The sequence below is a fragment of the Propithecus coquereli genome, unplaced genomic scaffold (assembly GCF_000956105.1).
Source record: "Propithecus coquereli isolate 6110/MARCELLA unplaced genomic scaffold, Pcoq_1.0 Scaffold277, whole genome shotgun sequence".
Lineage (NCBI taxonomy): Eukaryota > Metazoa > Chordata > Mammalia > Primates > Indriidae > Propithecus > Propithecus coquereli.
The window spans coordinates 2,014,590-2,036,174 of NW_012148363.1; the positions used below are offsets into that span (position 1 = coordinate 2,014,590).

Here is a 21,585-nt window from a genome sequence, read left to right on the forward strand (position 1 = left end):
TGATAAAAATTAGCACAGTGGTTGTCTATGAGAATGTGGGAATTGATTGAAAGGGGGCATGAGGGAATTTTCTAAAGTATTGGAAATGTGCATTTGATTGAGGCATTGGTTACATGGGTGTGCACATTTTTCAAAACTAATCATATTTTGCCCTTAATATTCATGAATTTCACCATATGTAAATTTTATTCCAATTGAAAAAAAACCCAACTGTGATGTGTTTTCAAGACAGTCCATTTTTCCACAGAAAATTATATTTTCCATATCATTTTCTTGGTTATTGGGATGGGGTAGGAGAAAGAAAAGTTGGTGTTGCTCAAACATAAATATCTTCTTTAGAAGTATTTATAGAGAATCCCATCATATTTTCATGCTTGTTTTGAATATACTAAGAGCAAAATTCCTGACTGCAGACCTATGGCTGTGATTTCTGTCCCACAAGCTCACGAACTGTATGTGTAGATCTGACGCCTGTGTCGGGAGTGGGATAAAGAGTAGAAAATATGAACCTCAGAGACACCCACATTCCCTCCAGAGGGGAAAAGGGTTCTACTAATCATTTGACTCTTCCATGCACCCAGTATATATATATACACACATATATATATGTGAATACAGGAAGAATGAGATATCATGCACAAATCTAAAAATTTAGATTGCCATAACACTGTTCTGGGTTTTTAGAAGTCAAAAACAAAGAAGGACTCTATGTTTTGTCATGTGGTATTGAAAAATGATCCATATTCAGTCTGAAAGCTGGATCCATTATTTGTACTCATTTATCAGTTGTCAGAGAGTCTGTCTTTGTGTCCGCCAACCACAGATGATGTCTGCTAAGGCAAATGCATCAGGCCTAGAACACCGTCAGCAGTCAGCAGTACTGACTTAACATCTCAACAAGACATACTGATATTTCTTAGAATTGACCCTAGAAGGTTTTTAACAGAATTTTTTTTGTTGTTTTGCATGCCTCACATTAAATATTGTTAGAAAACTAAAAACCATTTTTTTTACAAGTGTTCATATAAGAAGAAAATGACTAAAAAAAACATCCACCCAAGCACCTAGAACTCTTCTAGTGAACAATGCTAATAATTACATAGGCTGTGACCAAAGAACTCCATGATTTGTGGGAAAGCAGGGAGGCACAGTCCAACCTCTGGAAGGAACAAGATGCGTGTCGGATCCCTGGAGGCGCTGTCAGTGGTGCTTTTCTCCCTAAGTCAAGTTCAGCAGCCGAATTTCAGAGTCGATGGCATTACTTATTTCGACCTAAAATAGAAAATATGAATTGCTTTAAAGAACTTCAAAGTTGAAAACTAAATAACCTTTCTGTTCATCCAGGCATTTTGAAATGTGAAATAGCTTCCGGATACATCTAGTGCTGTCTGATTGCAGTAATAAGAAAGCTAGAAACTTGGGCCTTCCTGGTTTTCAGATAGGGCATGGTAATCGTGGATTGATTCCGTGGAGGAGGAGTGCCAACCACACAGCAATTGCGGGGTGATGTGGAGTAGTTACCATTGGTTGCCTTGGGGTAAAGATAAGAGGGTAGAATTATGTTTCCAAACTCCTAGATATACCCCTAGCCTATTCTTCCTACAGCATCCTATTGGTTGAATGCTCAAAAACCATCCTGCTCTGGCTTTCATACCATCCAACCATCCACCTAGGTCCCTTACATACATCCCATCCCATGATGGTTAATGTCATGTGTCAACTTGGCCAGGCCATGGTCCCCAGGCATTTGGTCAAACACTAGTTTAAATGTCACTGTGAAGGTATTTTTTAGAGGTGATTAACATTGAAATCAGTAGACGTTATTTTTTCTTTTTAATTTTTATTTCAGGCTATTATGAGGGTACAAACATTTTGGTTACGTTTTATGTCTTTGCCTCACCCAAGCAAGGATTAGAAGCATGCCCTTCCCCTCTACAATGCTCACCTCATCAGGGACTGAGGTCCCTGAGAAAGTGGGAATCCTGCCTCCAGACTGCCTTTGGACTAGAGCTGCAATGTCACCTCTTCCTTGGGGCTCCAGTCTACCAGGCTGCCCTGCAGATTCTGGATGTGCCAGCCCCCATAGCTGTGTGAGCCGATTTCTCTCTCCCGGTTCTGTTTCTCTGGAGAACCCTGATACCACATTCCCATCTCCAGTCACTCTTGTCTCGGACAAAGACTCTGCATTTTCCTTATTTTCTACTAAGCCCTAAGTCTCTGATAGGGGAGGACTCTGGCCTGTGGATCTTTGCATAGTGTCAACCTCAACACAGTAGCTGCTGCATAGTTGGCACTTAATAAACATCTGTTGAAGACTTTTGCTCTCATTGTTTCTCTAATGTGAAAAACTCTTAGCTAACCCAAATCCTACTCACCGGTGACGGTTCAGTTGAAATTTCTTCTCCTCTGTGAAGACTTCCACTTCTACCTCAGCCATATTGCTTTCTCATCCTGCTAATAGCAACTCTCACGCTATCAGCTGTTCCCCGCATGCAGCTAATAGCATCCAGCTTCACAATTAATTGTGATCTAATTGGTTCACTCAGGCATGTAAGCTTTCTCCTTCTGACTAAATTACAAGCATCATTCCAATAGAGACTGTGTTTCCCATTCATTTCATATCCCCATCTAGCAACTTCTCCTCCACTAACTCAGTTCAATGACTCTATGGCTTCGAGTGGAATTTTTAGTCATAATTGGAAATAGTGGAAAAAATTTCCAACTTTCCAACTTCACTTTTTGTCTGCCACTCTTCTCCCTGCAGATTCCGCTCCCTCCTGCACACCTCGGGACTGAGGTCCTCCTGTTCTCTTCCTGTCTTTCTGGCTCATTTCCTCCCTCATCTATTTCTCTACCTTCTGAGTGACAGCCTAAATGTCTACTTCTTCAACCCCCTGGCATTTTAACAGGGATTTAAACCGAAAGATAAAAGGATGAGATTTTAATGTTGGAATTCTATAGTTTTACACAAACTTTAAGATAGAAGGGAGATTCCGGGTCCTAAAGTCCATCCATCCGTCAAACAGGTGACTCCCTTTGAGGTGAGGATGAGGCTACAGGACAGGGTGTTGTTCTTTGTTAGTGGTAGCGTTGGCGGGGGTGTGGAGGAGCTTCTAGGTATCTGCTACGTTTATCTTTTATGTCAGTTCTGCTTCTAGCTAATATTTTCCGCTTCTGGGCTTCAGGAACCTGGACTGGTAAAGCAGTGAGGCAGGCTGAGCCTGTTCCTAGGATGCCAGGTAGGAATTCTGGAAGTGTTGTTTCAGGCATTGGGAAACATGTCTGTGAGGAGTTTCTCAAGAAGATGGTGAAGCAACTTTGAGAGGAGGCATTGAAAGGCAAGCCTGTTGACAACCTTGTATTAAGTTTTATTAACAGATTGATTTTTTAAAATATCAAACATACACAGAAGTAGAGAGAACAGTAGTATGAATCCCTATACATTCATCACTGAGCTTCAACTAAAACAAAATTATGCTGTTAAAGTTTTACCTATCCACCACCACTTTTTTTTTTTTTTGGCTAAAATATTTAAAACCAAATCCCAGACACTACGTTATTTCATTCACATCTCTGTGCATCATGAATGCAGTGATTCTTAACCAGGGAACATTTGCCAATGTCTGAAGACAGTTTCGCTTGTCACAACTTGGCAGGGAGTGATGCTCCTGGCATCTAGTAGGTAGAGGCCAAGGATGCTGCTAAATATCCCACAGTGGGGCAGACGCACTACAGAGAATTATCGGGTCCAAAGTCAGAAGTGTAGAGGTTGAGAGAACCTGCTCAACTGGTAAGAATTTCTTTCTCTTCTTTTCACCTTTTCATTAGCATACCTATTAAAATCAACAGCAATTTCTCAATATCATTTAATAGCCAGTTCATATTTACATTTATCCAACTGTCTAGAAACAGCTCATTAAAACTGGCTTGTTGAAATTATGTATGTATTGCAATATCATTGTGTACCCCATAAATATGTACAATTACTATGTCTCAAAAAAGATTTAAAAAACAAACAAGGTCTACACATTGTTTTTGACTATTGTGTCTCTTAAGTCTCTTTTAACCAATAACAGTTTCCCCTCCTTTCCTATTTTTTTAAATTTTCCCTATACAATTTCCCATATGCTAGATTTGTATAATTGCTTCTTTGTGGTGAGATTTACCTTATTCTACTACTCTTGTATTTTCTACACTATCAGACCAAGGTCAGGCTTGACTTCATGGAAAGATACTTCATAGGTGGTGCTGTGTACTTCTTACTGTGCCACATCTTGGGACACATAATGTCTGGTTGTCCCACTTTTAATGATGCTATGATTAATCAACGTGTCTGGGTAGAATAGTTTGATTTTTATTTTTGGAATCCTTAAGATAATCTCCCTCTTTCTTTTTTTATTATTTGCAGATATTTTTAGATATGTTAGTAGTTACTTGAAAATACCTATCCTCAAGGCAGAAGAAATCAAGTATGTCTTCTGATAGGACTATAAATATTTATTTTTCTATTGCTTTTCTAATCTCTTCTGGTGTGTCTGTGTGTTCACTTTTCTCTGCCTATTGTGTGTTGTTTCCTATGTCTTGTTTCTTCCCAGAACCTGTCATAACATGGGGATTATAACTATTTTCTAATGTGAACATGAAATAAAAAAGTATTTAGCATAAAATTTGGTTATACTCATTGCCTTTAATTTTAAAATCAGAGGATGCTTTCTCTTGGAAATAAGGCAAGATGAAGTTATTTTTACTTATGTTGCTGTTGATCAATTTTTGGGGGTGGTGATGGACCACAGCTCCACACCATTGCATGAAGCTATTGTCTTGCCATTGGCATCAATGACCAACACCAAGAGAGGTCCTGGGAGTTCTGGGAAAGTCAGGAATTGACATTATCCCTGGAGGACAACATTCGGATACAGGCTTTCTCATTCTGGAAAAAAGACTTCATGTGTTCGATGACGCAGCATGAGAACCAGGCTCCATAAAGTTTTAGAGTTAGAGAGTGAGATCACATGTCAAAGGAGATGATCTCTGTGTCCCCAGTGAGAATAGGGTGGATAACTGACCACTGGCCATGGCAGACCTTCTTGTGTGTGTCCAGCTGCACCGTTTATAGCATCAATACTTCCTAGTGAAAACAGTGGTGCACAAACTGGCTGCTCTGGTGATGAGTCTGGACTGCACAAACCATATAAACATGGCCAGTCCATAGCTACATGGCCAATGACGACACTCAGGATGTGTTCTTTCAGTAGTCCCTGAAATGGTACAACTATTCTCATGATGGATCAAAAAGTTATTAATGCCAATGACAAAGGGAAAGAGCACCAAAGCTAGAGACAGCAATGAGCCATAAGTGCCACCAAGTCTGTGCTAAGTAAGGCAAACACACAGGGAAGCCCATCTCTCCTTTGGAAGCCCAACTAAGAAGGTGCTGAGTGCATTACTGTCATAGTGCTCTTGAGACAGTCCCAGAGAATCAATGCTTCCATAAGTGCTTCCATTCCCTGGGACCGATGTGACCCCCAGGCAACAGAACTCCACACTTGGTAATGGGAACAGTAAGGCAGCAGCCATTGCTAGGAGCAGATCACAGTCACCCCACCCTGCGTGCCACAAGCGACAGCCAGCATGCAGAATTTTATATAGCTCAGCTCCCTCTCTGTCTAGATAGATATTAAAGTGTGAAAGCCAATCAAGGACAAGTGAAAACAGCATTAGGACAGAGAGTTATCATTTTATTTGTCTTTAGGTGTCTCCAGCCGCAGTTTACTAACACACGGCTGGTGATTGTTGGTTTTTAAATTAGGATTTGAAAGCACGCCTTACACCTCCCCAACTCCTGCATGTGCACACACCCCACCCAAACCTGATTTGCCCTACTTGCTCGTGCTTAATCTAGATGCTGTGTGTGCAAAATGACCTGACACCAACTTACTATGAAGATACTGATACAAAACAGCTGTTCTCAGGAAAGAGCAGATAGAGGTGACCACCTCTGCATCTGTCCTACAGCCTGACCATCCATGGTAGCTCTCCTGTGGATCTGGACCTTAGAGACAGACAGCAGGCAGGGAAGGCACCTGTGGAGCTGGCTGCAGCACCAGCCCCAACCAGGGATTAGCCTTGTGTGCCTTTCCGGTACTTAGCTGCAATAGCAGCCAACTCGATCAGCGGCAGCCACATAGCATGTAGCGATTTTTGTGAAGAAAAATTAGCCTCCAGCAAAGGCAATCAGACAAGTCAAGATACCAAAGAAAAGTCAAGTTCTTATTTGGAAGCCTTAGAAAAAGATTTGCTAAAAGTGATGGGGGAAGCTCGGGGTCAGCTTTTCTCATCAAGTCTTTCTTAACTGCAGTCATGGGGCATCTTCCTCATGGAAATTTCCGACATCATCAGATCTAGCCCTACCTTTGCCGTAGAACTCTGTCGTAGAATTCCAGCTGCTGTCTTTCTTTGATAAACGGCCTTGATCTGATTATTTTTATGCGAAGAATTACTGCTACATGGAGCTTAATCTTCCCACTACCCAGTTGCTAACCATTTTGATGGAAATATACCAGTTGTGATTTTGACAAACTTCAATTTCATTGCTCACTATGATGTTCTCTGAGATTCCACATCTCTTTCACAGCGGTGTGGGTTTATGCCATGACATTTTTCCTCCTGAGGCGTACGTCTGCTTTTGTTAGCCCTCTCCACTAGAAGCAAAAGTGTGGGCATCTTTGTCAAAGCCACTGCTGGCCACTTGGACGCTCTGCGTTCTTGTGGAAGAGGAGTCCTTGCTCTCTCCTCCCAGGAGAGGCACTATCAGGGAGTGGCAGCAGTGATGGTGGAGACCCAGGTTGCATTTATAGCGAGAGTTGCGCCCCCTGGCTGGCTGCTGTGGTAAGACGATGGCCCCCAGCACAGGCTACCTCCACCTGTGTGTCACATGTCCCCAAGTCAGGCCCAGACGGCAGCCACTGAAAGCACCTCCATAGCTTTAGGCACAAAGAGTGAGTTTAGATGGGCGAGCAATGGTGCTGAAGGTCTCTTAGCATCCTCACCAGGAGCTAGTAAGACTCCTGCTCTGTTTGAGATTTGCTTCCCTACAAGTTTGCTTATTTTGTGTGAGAACTATGGCAAACACCAGATTGGATAGTCATGAGCTGCACCTTTGTCCTCTGTGGAATGGCTGAGCGAATCAGCCTTCATGCTGGGGACACCTGTTTTCTTCTGCTTTATTTTTTCAAGACAATTTTTTAGAGCAGTTTTAGGTTTGTAGCAAGATTGAGAGGAAGGACAGAGAGTTCCCATATACTCCCTGCCCCTGCACCTGCACAGCCTCCCCTATTATCAACACCCCCCACCGAAGCGGTACATTTATTACAATTGATGAACCTACATTGACACATCGCTATCCACTCAAAGTTTACATTAGGGTTCGCTCTTGGTGTTGTGCATTCTATGGGTTTGAACAAAGGCACAGACATGTACCCACCATTATAGTATCACACAGAGTAGTTTCTAAACATCCTCTGTGCTCTACCTATTCACCCCTCACCTTCCCCAACCCCTAATCTTTTTTCTGTCTTTTCCAAAATGTCATACAGTTGGAATCGTACAGTAAACAGCCTTTTCAGTTTTGTTTCTTCCACTTAGTAATGTGCATTTAAAGCTCCTCCGTGTCTTTTCATGTTGTGATAGCTCATTTCTTTCTAGCACTGAATAACATTCCGTTGTCTGGATGACCATGGTTTGTCCATTCACCTACTGAAGGACGTCTTGGTTCTTCACCAAGCTTCAGCAATTATGAATAACTGCGATAAACATCCATGTGCAGGTTTTTGTGTGGACCAAATTTTCAACTCCTTTGGATAAATACCAAGAAGCTCTCTCACTGGATCATATGGTAAGAGTATATTAGTTTTGTAAGAAATTGCCAAACTCTCTTCAAAGTGGTTCTACTTCTGCTTGGATAAACTCCATATCACCTTACAAAGTTAGCTCAAGCATCATTTCCCAGTGAAGCCCTTCCTCACCAAGTGAGAAGTAACCATTCCTCTTTCTGCATAAAATTGTCCTGGGGATATTGTTTTGCATCTATTTCTATGTAGGTCTCCCCTCCTAGATCATTGGTTATTGAAGGCCAGAGCTCAAGTATTATTTATCGTTATATCTGCAGTACCTAGGACAGTGGCTAGGAAGTAATCAGTCGATGATTGTAAATTGAACTAAACTGATTTATGTAATGAGTGATCCTTGAGAACTTGATATCATTACATTAAAAAGAAAGAAGAAAAGCATGAAAGACCAAATCCATCTGTGAACCACCTCATCCCTATCACAACCCCACTGCCAGTGTACACACACAATTTGACTCTGGGCACTTAATAGATACAATTTGTGACTATGAGCAATGACATGTTCAAACAGGAGAATTAAGGCTTCCTGTACACTTCTGCAGTGTTATCTATGAATGGGCTGTTGGCTTGTAACTTCCCATATAGAGTTGAAAGCTACCTGTTCACATGTATATGCCTGGGAATATGCTAAGGATTCTTCTGATTCCCTTAAGAAAGTGGCTTCCTCCTAAAACCTGGCTTTGCATTCCATGGAGATTAAATAGGGTTAATGAAAGTTAAAAACCAGCATTCCCTCTCCTCTCTAGCAATTTAGTACAGAAGGTTGGATTTTTCCACAAGCTGTTGCTGCTTGGTGATATGGCATCACTGAGCTGGGTACAATGCAATCAATACAAAAGCCTTATTAAAAGCAATCAAGCAGGCTGACAGATGCCGACTGGATAAACGCTGCGATATTTGCGCGCTGGTGGGGAGTACAGATACTGACCTCTCAAACTGTTTCATGCACAAAGATTTCAGTTCAGGCTTGGTTTGATCTTTCAGATTCCTGCTTCCTTCCTGGTTGAAAGGCATTCCATATTCATCTGATGTAATGTGCATAATGTGTCAAAGCAGAAACTTGTTCTCTTGCTTTATGTAAAGCAGTGGCCTATAGTTTATGCTACATTCAGCTAAAATGGTACGAGGTCAGCAGTGAACAGGGATGTTGAGAAAGCCCTCTGAGGAGAGAGCAGAGTTGATCAAAGCCTTTTAGGTGATCTTAAAAGGATGTTTTATGTGTTCCCGATTCACAGAGATGGAAGTGACTTTAGAGAATATAAGTGGAAGTCACTTGCCTCTGGGCCATGCCACAGAACACCCTTTTGAGGTACACAGGTAAGTGGATGTCCATTTTTAAAAGTCATTCAAGAAAGGAGATTCCACTATGAACATTTATCAATCACAGTTTTTAATAACCTTCCCTAATAGATCTCTCTTACATTGAAACATTTTTTAAATTGCAATTTCTCTGGTGAATTATTTTTTTCACAGTGGAGATGAAAGAAACCATTTGTCATCCTCTTATCACATAACAAATATATAAAGACTCTCCAAGTCACCACTAGGCATTGTTTTAGCTCTTTTCTCACTTCCAATGCACTGATCATCTTTATTACTGTGACAATTCCTGCCAAGTTCCCCAAATCCACAAATATCAACTTTTGGAGCACATCACTTACAAGCACTCAGTAGCATGAGGAATGAGGTGGTGATTACTTGGCTGGAGTGTTATATAGGGTCAATGTTTTTCCAAATCGGATTTGCTTTAAGAAGCCAAAATTTATTTAAACATCTATCATGTGACAGGCACAGTGCTGATTTGAGTAGCCTGTGAGCTATGTTTACTTTAGATCATTCTGCCAGAATAAAATTAATTTAACCTGGGGAGGTAGAGTAGCCTGTGCAGGCTTCTCAGAGCTTCAGTCCCCAGAGATGCTGGGTGTGGGGGTTGCAGCTCTGGGCAGAAACCACTGTGGCAAAGAGGCAGCAGATGAAGCCTTTCATATGTTTGTTATACCAACGGCTGTTGTACATAATTGCCTCTGTCACCATGATGCAGAACGTGGGCTGAAAGCGCAGGAAGATCATCTGAGCAAGTCCATCATATCAGGCCGAGTGATAGTTGTGAACTATCCCAGCTCCACGACTTACTAATAATGGGACATTGAGAAAGCTGCCTAACCTCTATGCGCCTCAGTTTCCTTATTTATAAAGTGGGAATATTAATTAGTACATTACAGTGTCTTCATGAAGATTAAGTGAGCTCATACGTGCAAAGTGCTTATTGTGTGATAGCTATTTATTATTTTATACAGTTGTCTATTTGCTACTAGAATTTTCTAGGAATGGAGTCACTGTATCTATTTCCATGTTTCCTACTATTTTATCAATAAGGTGACCAAGATTCCTTCCTTACACTCAACTGAAATCTCTGCAGTTTTAGATGTTTTTGTTGTTGTTATTGTTGTTTGACTTCCTTTCATGTCCTCTGGGGATATAGAAAACTTGTTCCTAAACTTGTTAGTCAAATATTTGATTGCTAGGAACAATAATAGGCAGCTTTGTATATACTATGCACACATTATCCCATTTAATCCATTCCCTGCCCCATGAAAGCATATTCGGGATGTTAGAACAGGTCTCACGTGGACAGCCAGGATTCACCCGAGATCCTTCTCCCCGTCCCACACTGCTGTGCTGCCCAAGACACATAGTCAGTCGTCACTTCTGCACACTAAATAGTCTCATTTGTTTTTCAATTTGGCAATCAACTATTGATACGTTAAATATGATAAAATACTATTTTAGAATATGAACCACGTCACCTGCTTCAAATCCTTTCTGGAATGAATAATAATAATGATGATGTTGGGTTACATGTGAAAGGTGTGTTTTAAATATGAGTGGAAAATTAAACCAATGATTAGTAGTAGTAGGTTCAAATTATTTCAGGTTTGGTTAGTTTTGGCCAAGTTAGAAGGATTAATGTTTTTTGTATCACCACACCTTTACTTACAGGTTTAACAGGCTTTAACTCAACATGATCCTGGTAGTAGGAGTGTGTATCAAGTCCACCTATGAAATCAACTGAAAATATAACACAGCCCAATATGAATAAGTGTGTAAATAAAAATACACATAGTACTAAATGTTTAAAGTAGAATACATTAAGAATAAGATTAAGACAATATCTGTTTACCATAAAATGGAAAAATGTTTGTTTAGTATAAATGACTCCTAGAAATATAGTCAGTGATCCAAAAATGGGGGAACTTTAAGAAACATACAAAGAACCAGGACTCTTAGGATCTGAAAAGTCAGTTGTTATTGGTTTCAGTAAAAAATAAAGTAATATTGAATAACATGGGATCGAAAGTAATGTGTTTGTCCGTAGGCATACACACATGCCCTTTCTCCCCATGTATGAGAAGATATACTTTCTCTTCTTTTTGCCAGAATCCATTTTTTTCCTTAGGAATATTTATTGCATTATTAGAAAGGCCTTTAAGAAGCCACATAATCCATTTCCACGCCTTCTGTCCTCCAGCTATCCGTGAGAAATGGACGTCTGCCTTTAGCAAAGGTTTCTTCTCCTCCCTGATAGCATGATACTTGTCTTGTGGTCTGTGTAGACTCCTAGTCTTTGTAATATTCTTTCTAATTTCTTTGCTTTGATCAAGGTCTCAATCTTTTTTCTCCCAATTCTAATATACGTGGACGATCTTTGTTTCTCCTGTTTTATGGTTCATTAAAAATATTAATTACTTTAAACCAAGCTTTGGTTGTATTATAATACTCTAAGGTTAACAGATATATGGGCATATAGGAACACTGAACTCTCAGAAGTGTGCATGCATGCCTGTATATGTGTATGTGTGTGTGTGTGTGTGTGTGTGTTTTCAGGTACACAATTTGCAAATACTGTATAGTATTCCCAGCTCAAAACAGCATTTCAGTGAACTGTGATTTAGAGAGAGATGAATTAGCCTAGAAGTTCTATTGAAGCCTTGACTAGCTGTAGCCACTCTTGGCAATCCCCTGACTTGCTCTATTCTCCTACCTCCTTTGCAGGGTTTCACCAGCTCATTGTGTAGACATGAGCTTTGGAGGCCTGTAGTGTACCCAGCAACCAGATGGCAGGGGACCACCTCCAGGCAATCCCCCTGAGACTGGAGGAGCCTGAGGCCTATTCTTTTTCTACCAGGTCACATAAGTTACCTGGACTTAACCTTAATGAGAGAAACAGCAAGAAGGGTGTCGATCTGAGACACTGAAAATGTTTCCCCCTAGAGAGTGAGCAGTGCTTAAAGAGACCATTTAAACAGTCATATTGGACTAGGTATTTATCAGACTAGATATTTAATCAAATATCTTCTCCCCTATGCTGCCGAACAATGGGTGGGATTTTGGAAGGAAGATCACATTGATTGAAAATTGAATGACCAGATAATTTACAGGGCAGGTTTGGAAGTTAAAGAGGGTGTTAAAAATACACAAAATTGTAAATACATACATTTTTGAATAAAATGGTTCAATTGAAAATTATATTCAAAATTAAATTATTTAAAAAATAAAGACAACACATAACATACATATTAAAGCAAAATAAAAAGAATATTTCTTTCATAGTGATTATATGCACACTAAAAGCTGACATTAACAGAATCATTATTTTTGGTATAAATTCATGTGCTCTACTCTTTAGTCTTTTGTCTCTAATATATCATGTCACTGGTATTTTTTTAAGAATATACATATGCATGTATATATAACGGTTTTATTATTTTTATTGTTTTTATTTATTTACAACATTCTCCAAAGTTTCTTTGTATGGCTGGTAAATCTGGAATTGTTGATGTTTTAATTTACTCTGTAAACCATAGTATTTTTATGGGGGAAATATTCTCCCCATAGGTGCTGGTAAATGCCAAACAAGTTTGTTAAATGGAGGATATATATAATGTATTTTAGCCCAGATATTTTCTCAGGTATGTTGTTTTGCCTCCATACAGAGTATCTTTCACTGGTAAAAATTTTGTAAGACAAAACCCATAAATTATCTATTTATGATTCTTTTCACTAAATATAGATGTGCAAAATTTTAAGCCTTCTCAAATCAACTTCTTTTCATTCTGGTGCAGAATTTACATCCGTCCAATTAAAAATAGGAGCTCCATCAAAAAAGTCTTTTCTCAAGTCAAGATATTTCAAAGAAAAATTATAAAATTAACTCTTGTATAACATTTAAATTCTCATTATTTAATTTATCCTCTTTTGCTTTTGTGAGAATACATTTTGTGAGGGTACATTTCAGTGTTTTCCTTTCTATAATCTTTCAATTACTGCAATTTATTAAAAGCTTGGAAGCTTGGAAAGCTGATTTTTAGGGTGTTTTGTTGAATAATCAATTTAAGCTTTCAATTGATCTTGAATGTAATGCAACTCACATGTAGAAGATTGATTCATAAAAATATTCACAACCATTGTAAGAAACTTAGATTGATTTACAAAGTATTGCTTCAAAGGCTGAAATATAATCCTAACTCAGATTGGTGGAGAGAAGGAAAGAGAGGAACTGTATTCTGTCACGCTGAAGTTCTTTTTACTTTCAACATCAGCCTCATCACAAAAACATTCTAGTTTATTTGCTCTAAACATGTGTGTGCATACCATATTTATAGAAATTTCAAAAACATTTGGAATTTTTATTTTCACTATTAAAATATTGATGCTTTATTGGGATGCAATTTTAAGTTCCCTGTGCACCTGAATTCCAAATACATTTCTGCTTCTTATGTTTTCTAACTTAGTAAAGAATACTTTGTTTTTTTTCTTTTTTTAAATGTCATGCTCCACCAAAATTTGTATTTGTATTACTTCCACAAAATGAATAATTTTATCTTTAATATTTAATTCTTAATTGACTTGCCACCACATAATACCAAGAGTTTTGTCTTGAACAGAATGAACATCAAAGAGGTTTACATTGATTCTACGAATTGAATTTAAAAATATTAACCCATTATTGAAAATAAATTAACTGGTGTTCTGTTGAAAGTATCTGATGAACTGATATAATACTGGTTTTATAAACTAGTATATAAAATTGGTATCATTATTTTAGCTCTGAGAAATTCTTCTACTAATGGATAAATGCATTCACCTGCACTTCGAGTGCTCTCCACTGACCCCATTGGCTATGGTCGGGTGGGGATAGTTGCTGGTATGGCCTGCAGCTTGCTGTGCTTCTCTCACCTCCACCTGAGGCTGGTAGGCATTAGCAAACTCCACACCCCTATCCAAGTACCTGTCTTTATCAGTAATCAGCCTGCGAGCTGCCCCTGAAAGGAAGGTGCTGGTTATGCTGTGTCTTTTAAGTTCTGGGGAAAAGACAGTAGTGTTAGTGTTTTCTTACAGGTTTAACCTTACATTAAAAGGAGGATTCTAAAAAGAAGAAAAAAAGGAAAATTCTGTTTGTTGCTCATGCATCTCACATGTCTTAACGATACTATGGCAGACACTGAAAACATTGTTTATTTACCCATTCTAGATTCTCTTAATACAACTATTAATAATAATATTTCATTGACAACTGAAAAATCTAGGACAAAGTCTAAACTAGATAAGATGCCAGGGCAACTTGTATAAGCAGGGACCGTTTCAACCAAGCTAGGATGATGTGGTCACTGCAGTCAACGGCGTTGTAAAGAGCTGTGCTTTCTCTGCATATCAGAATTCTAGTGTGATGTAATTTTGCAAACCTCAAGAAATAAAATATCACATATAGGTAAAACAAATTATCAAGATTCTAGAACTAGACAAGACTACAAAAAACCCTGAACTATTAAGGAGGACTCATTGAAAAGTAGGTAATGAAGAATCTGAAAACATCTCACAGCAGTGAGGCATTTTGACAACAGAAGCCTACAAGGCTACAAGATGATGATGTTTTCATATTTAAAGGATAGTTTATTGGCTGGGCAGGGTGGCTTACACCTGTAATCCTAGCCTTTTGGGAGGCCAAGGATTGAGGATGGTTTGAGGCCAAGAGTTCAAAACCAGCCTGAGCAACACGGTGAGATCCCCATCTCTGTAAAAAATAGAAAAACTAGCATGGGCATGGTAACTCATGCCTGTAGTCCCAGCTGTTTGGAAGGCTGAGGTGAGAGGATTGCTTGAGCCCAGGAGTTTGAGGCTGCAGTGAGCTGCGATTGGGCCACTGCACTCCAGACTGGGTGACAAAGTGGGACCCCATCTCTAAAAAAAAAATTGTTATGCATGTACCAAATGTACCAACACTTTCAATATGCTAGAGTGGGATGATAGTTCAAGTAAAGAGGTAAATTGAAGTATACATAGAGGGCAAGTTAACAGATTCTGAAAGCCTTTTTGTTAAATACATAAAATGCTTTAAGAATGATGAAAAAATTTAAAAAACAAAAGACCTAACAAAAAACTTGAAAACAACTCAGTAGAAAAGAACTTCAGCTTTTAGTTATGTTTGCAGAAAGGCAGTCATATTCCACTGATAAGAAAATAAAGCAATTATGCCTTTTAAAATTCACTTTCATGAAAGAGATAGGAGCAGAGAAGATGCTGAATTTAGTAATTTCTTCAGTGGAAATAAGAGGATTAATTTCTATGAAACATGAGAAGGAATAGAAGAGGCATGGACAGGTTTTCAAAGGTACTAGAAAGGAAGGTTAGAGTGGAAACATCCACGACACCTGTCACTTTAACAGCAAGGACTCCATACAAGGATGTTTAGCAGAGGAGATGAATGGACAGAAGGAAGCAATGTGGGTCCTACAGGGCAGTGAAGTTAAATTCTGAGTACTTTGGTTATTAGAGCCTAGAAGTGTGAAAAAAATGAACACAATTAAGAGTTGACATCAACTATTCAGAAAAGTTAGCTAAGCACAGTATCGCTTTCTACACTCGTTCTCGGAAACTGAGGTGTTACCATCAAAGATCCCATGGGGAGAGCCCGCAGCCAGGAATCCCCTTTGTCTGCAGTCCTTTCAAGCGTACTTCCTGTGCCAACTTCCATCAGCACAGCCAAGCAACTTCTTGGAAGAAATAACATTACTTGTAACAGAATATCTTTGCGATTATTCACTCTAGTCATGGCCAGTTCCTGACAACGACTCTCACGGAACTGGAGGAATTACAGAGCTACTCTAGATTTATAGTATAATCTTACTGTATAGATACAGATTTGTTTTCCACTTGTAAAAGATGCACAACCAATTGCAACCTTTCTACTTGTCTATAGGACACTTCAGGTCATAAATGAAGTTTCCATTGGATAATTCAGTGCTACTGACTCAATTCCCCACTCGGCCATTGCAAACTTTGCTGACTTTACACAGAAGCAAAGGAGAATTTAAGGCGATTGGTACTCCCTCACTCTCTGCTGTTGTTCAGGAGGCAACATGTGTGAGGTGCCTGGTTTTCAACCCGGAAGATTCATATGAGGAAATAATTTACTACATGTTATGTGAAGTTGAAAATCCAACCCTTCGGGGCTATGGAAAGAGTCCACCTCAGCTCAGAGAATTTCCCTGTGCTTCTCACAGGCAGTGTAAGTGCTAATGTTTCCCTTCTTTTATGGAAATGCTTCTTGTGCTTACTGTAAATCCAGAATCGATACATGGATCGTCCTCTGTGGGCTGGAGTCTATTTCCCTCCACATCAATGCACATCCTTTTGGATTTTCAACATTTTTCTGAGCTAAAAGCTCAGACATATACATGAAGATGTGAACTAACAAGATTAGTTGTATTTTCAAATTTGATAAGTGTACTTTGCTTTTATCTTTGAAAAGTTAGTTTTAAATCAAAAAACATCTCTAATATACAGAAAAACATAGAATACAAAATAACAGACACCCGAGTTCCCATCATTAGAATTAAACAGATGCTAATATTTTGCCATATTTTCTTCAAATTTCTTTTTAAGAAATACAAAGTCATAGATATAGGTAAGACTCTTTCCTCCATCCTCTTGTCTTGGTTTTACATATCAAACAGATCTCGTTTTCAATTCCAGCTCTACCACTTAACTAACTTGGAGACTGTGGGCAAATTATTTAACCTCTAAGTGGCAGTGACTCAACTGGACAAGTTGCTCGTTCTAGTTATCTATTGCAGCACAACAAATCACCCCATAATAGTGGCTTAAAACAATAATCATCATTTATTTTGCTCCTGAACTGACATATTTGAGCAGAGCTCAGCAGAAAAGGTTTATTTCTGCTCCATGCAGTGTTAGCAGGGGCACCTTATGGGAGGCTGGAGGAGCAGCTTCCCTGGTGGCTCATTCACACGGTGGCAAGTTGGTGCTGGTTTTTGGCTGCTTGCTTAGCTGGGGCTGAGTGCTAGAGACCTTGTTGCTCCTCACACAGGCCTCTCCATGTGGCCTGGGCTTCCTTGCAAAATGGTAGTTGGGTTCCAAGGGCCAATGACCCAAGAGAGCCAGGCAGAAGCTGTGTCACCTTTTATGACCTAGCCTGAAAAGTCACTCAAAGTCATTTCCATCAAACTATATTAGTCAGGATAGTTGCCAAGCCTGACTGAGTTCAAGAGGAGGGAACAAAACTCTACTTCTTGATGGGGAAATGAGAAAGGAAATATTGTTGTGACCATTTTTAGAAAATAAATTCTTCCACAGTGACTAATAGTGACTTCCAATGGGTTTACCATGAAGCTTAATACAAACGTGTGTAGCACATAGTATAGTGTCTAGCTTGTCCTTGGTAGGAGCTCAAATATATTAATTTCTTCTCTTTCTTCATTAGAATTAAAAATTTTGATCTTTGATTCATGTTTATTTCCCTAAAGCAGATGTCACAGCCCTGTGGAAGGGCTAGGCACTCAGCAAGTGTCCGCTGTACCAATGAAGGAGGGGACAGGAATGAAAATTGTAAGGTTTCAAAAGCATTTAGCCATGGCTCTTATTATTTTTAGTATCACAGACCTCTTTTATAATCTTATAAAACTTATGGAACCCCTTTGTTAGAAAAGCACACATGTCTATATCCATTAAATGATTATCATATTATTTCATGGAGTTCACAGCCCATTGCATTTATGGACCCCAGGTGAAGAAGCTCAGATTTAGAGTTTTGCCTTTAACTTTGACACACTTAAAGCTGAAACGTGTCATTTCTAGTCGGCACTCAAGCTGTCACTTCTGTCCCCGGTTTAACTACATTCACCAAATAACCAGAATGCAGGTGTTTTGTTTCTGCTCCAGCTGTGTCGCTTGCTGCCGTGTCACTGAACTGAGGAACACAGAGCCCTTGAAACACTGCCTTTAGCTCAGAGAAAAGACAAGACTCAGGAAGATGAGGACCAATTAACATATTTATTCTGAGCTTGCTTTCCATCTCTGTTCCTGCTATGTAGGTATTAGGCCTTACTAGTAAGCATTTATTTTACAAGTTGCCAAGTCCAGCAATAAAGTCTTAAGGAAGCATTGCCCAGGCCTTGAAGAACTCCCATAATGGAGCCATTACATTGTGATTTACTTGTTCTGTGATATAGATTCATAAGAAAAAAGCTGGGGAAGAGGCTTGCCATCAACTTAGTGCACACAGAGAGCCCCTTTAAAGACTGCAGAGAGGATTTTGCAGCACCCCACTGGTAATGAGGGCTTTTAGGAGAGGCCAGTTATTTCAGAGGTAGCTGGCAACTAAACTCTGCTGGTGTTACTAGGGAATGAGCTACTCTGCAGCATCACTGCTTCTGCTGCTGTCTCCTGCCTGAAGAATCTGAGTGTTCAGAAGGCACGACCTGCTGTGTCAAACCACAGGTGTGGTCAGGGCTGCTCACAACACATCGAGCCGCCTCAGAAGCACTGTGATGGGTCTGCTGGCGCAATGGACTTGACAGTGCTCTAAAACATTGCTGATGCCCAGAGAGAGGGGCTGGCGCTGGGCTGCCACCTGCCTGAAATAACTTTGTGACTTTTAAGAGCTGTCCACACAGGCAGACGACACCCAGGTGCCAGGCTTATGGCTATTCTTTGTTGTTCTTTTCGTGATTTAAGAAGTTTAAAATCTCTTCTACCTTTCAGAAGGCACGTGAAACTGAAGAAGGGAATCACATGGGACCCATGAGATGCTCCACGATAAGTCAGCTCCAGCTGGAAGAGAGGAGTATGCAGTCCCAGAGGCTGCACTGTCCAGAGAAGAGCTTTCCGACATTTTACCTCTCCCTGCTTGGCAATGGCCGTGCAGAGTGGACTCTTCTCACTCTATCTTGTCCGCTCAGTCTTAGGTACTGATATGGAGAAATGATACAGTTCAGTTGTCCTTGAAGGCAATTCGATCTGCGAACACTGAGAACAATCACTGAGAAGCTGGAGGGTCTGGAAGCAAACCCAGTCCCCCACTCTTCCTCACCCTGGGGACAGAAAGGTGAGGGAAACTGGGAGATGTGTGCTCCAGGAGAATGTAAGGCCTCCCAGATGCTGTGTAGGCATGCAGAGCGGTCAGTTTCAAGAGCCTTAATTTCAAAATTTATGTGCCTTGAAGAAGTACCTGTGGCCATTCTGGATCTTGGTTCTCTCATCCCCTTCCACAGTTGTTTTCTTTCCACGTACCAATGACAGGCATTTATTTCAGCCACCTGGAATCTTAGCTTGGTGCATCACCCTGGGGGTAAAAGCCTTCAGGGCACCAAACAAAATGGCAGTTTTAATTTTCTACGATGATGTTGATAAAGTAATAGCTACTAGTGACAAAGTAGGTGGTTTTCAATTTTTGGCTTCCAAAAAAATGAAAGAAGAACCTAACTGATTTATCAACTAGTAGTACTTTAAAAATAATTTTTTGACAACTGTATTTTTTTGGCATATATCTCAGCTACTTTATCTACAATGTCAATCCTCTGCACATGTCCTATCTCCTTCTCTGTTTTATTTTTTCTCTTTCATACTTATCACTATTTGCCATGGTATATTGTATACTTTACTTACAAAATTTCGTTTGTTGTCAGACTCCCTCACTACTATTTAAGTTTTATGAGGCAAGAGTTTTTGTCTGATCTTATGTATTTTGTTCCCTGCTATGTCCCCAGCACCTAGAACAGTGCCTAGTACAAAGTAGGTCCTCAAAAATATTTGGAGAAGGAAGGAATTTAAAAAAATTGAGTGACGTTGCTGTAACAAAATTTTTCCCATTCTCATATTTTTTCTTCAAACAAGGTTTCTATACATATACACTAGCACCAAATATTGGAAGTACCTGAGGTAGCCTATCTCATTCTGGCAATAACTAATATTTATCCATGCATACATGACCTAATTGAAACAAAACTTCTCCATCTGTTTCATTAAGAGGTGCCTTTTAAATAAATATTTCATTTTATGTTTAGTACTTATTCATCAAGATTTGTAATACATTTATGTTTGCTCCATCATGTTGATAGCCAATAACTGCAATTATAACTTCATCCAGATAAAAACTTAAACACTTAAAAATTTCCAGGTTACAGGGAAAAATTAAATTTTTATTCATGGGAATAAATCTAAAAAGATTTGCAAGTCCTGTATACTGACTACAACAAAATGTAATTGAGAAAAATTAAAGATGTCTTAAATAAATGGAAGAACATGAGACATTAGTGGATTGTGAAACTCAATATTGTCAAGATATCAATTGATTTGTAGAACAATTAACCTATAGAGTCAAAGAAAGCCTAATAAAAATTTCAGCAGTTTAATCAAAATGCTGATTCTAAAATTTATGTGAAAAGGCAGAGACAATCTTGGAAAAGAACAAGGTTGAAGAACTTATACTACCAGATATCAAGACTTTATTCCAAATAAGTTATAGTAATTAAAAGAGTATGTTATTTGTACAAGAAGAAATAGATAAATGAAGCATAACAATTAAAAAATAGACCTACTTGATTTATGGCAAAGGCGCCATCATAAGTCAACAGGAAAACATAGTTTTTTAAATCAAGGGTTTCGGGTCAATTGAATATGTATATAGAGGAGAAAAAGAACGTTATTGTTTCCTATCTCACATGATACATAAAAATCAATAGATCAAAATGTGACATGCTAAATAAATAAGTAAATAAAATATAATATTGAAGAATACCTTCATGGACTTGTTAGGCAAAGACTTCTTAAATGGCATGGAAAAAGCACTAACAACAAAATTCCCTAATTTAAGATTTAAGATCAATAATTGAACTATACAAATGAAGAACTCTATTCATGCAAAGATAACACTAAGAATAAAATTTCAATCTATAATTTTTTTTTACTGCAGAAATGTATGATAGACTAAGAAAAAAAACTTTATAAAGAATAAACATATTACATTAGGACAGAATTTTATGGGGGAAATGAAATGGAGATACATGTCCCAAAAGAAAATGGAATGGTTTAAAATTTCAAGTGTTAATTAAATCTTGTTTAGGTACTTTTAAAATGAATGACGATGAGTATTAAATTGCTGTGGCATTTAAATTGCATGGGCTACTTTCAAAAGAGTAATGTCTCAGTTTTATTATTAAAAATTGTAGTGATTTTGTACTGTGTCAATTTATCTAAGCTGGAATTATGTGTCCCAGAATTGCCTTCTGTATACAGTTCTGAATTAGGGCTGGCCACAGAGACATCTATCTGTGCGATTGCAGAAGACAGAGGTGAAGCAGCGGTTACGATGCTCAGGAAG

The 21,585-nt window shown here is 39.0% G+C and overlaps 1 protein-coding gene across 1 annotated transcript in view; it reads right to left on the reverse strand.

Annotated features, from left to right (window-relative positions):
• Positions 1-1,218: 1,218 nt before the first annotated feature.
• NKAIN3 (Na+/K+ transporting ATPase interacting 3) overlaps positions 1,219-21,585 on the reverse strand; it is a 360,954-nt gene continuing 340,587 nt past the window's right edge. Inside the window, exons 6-7 of the mRNA XM_012647907.1 lie at positions 10,906-10,976; positions 1,219-1,272 (exon numbers count right to left, since the gene is read on the reverse strand). Of these exons, the coding sequence (XP_012503361.1) occupies positions 1,219-1,272; positions 10,906-10,976 (125 nt within the window). The remainder of the gene's footprint in view (positions 1,273-10,905; positions 10,977-21,585) is intronic.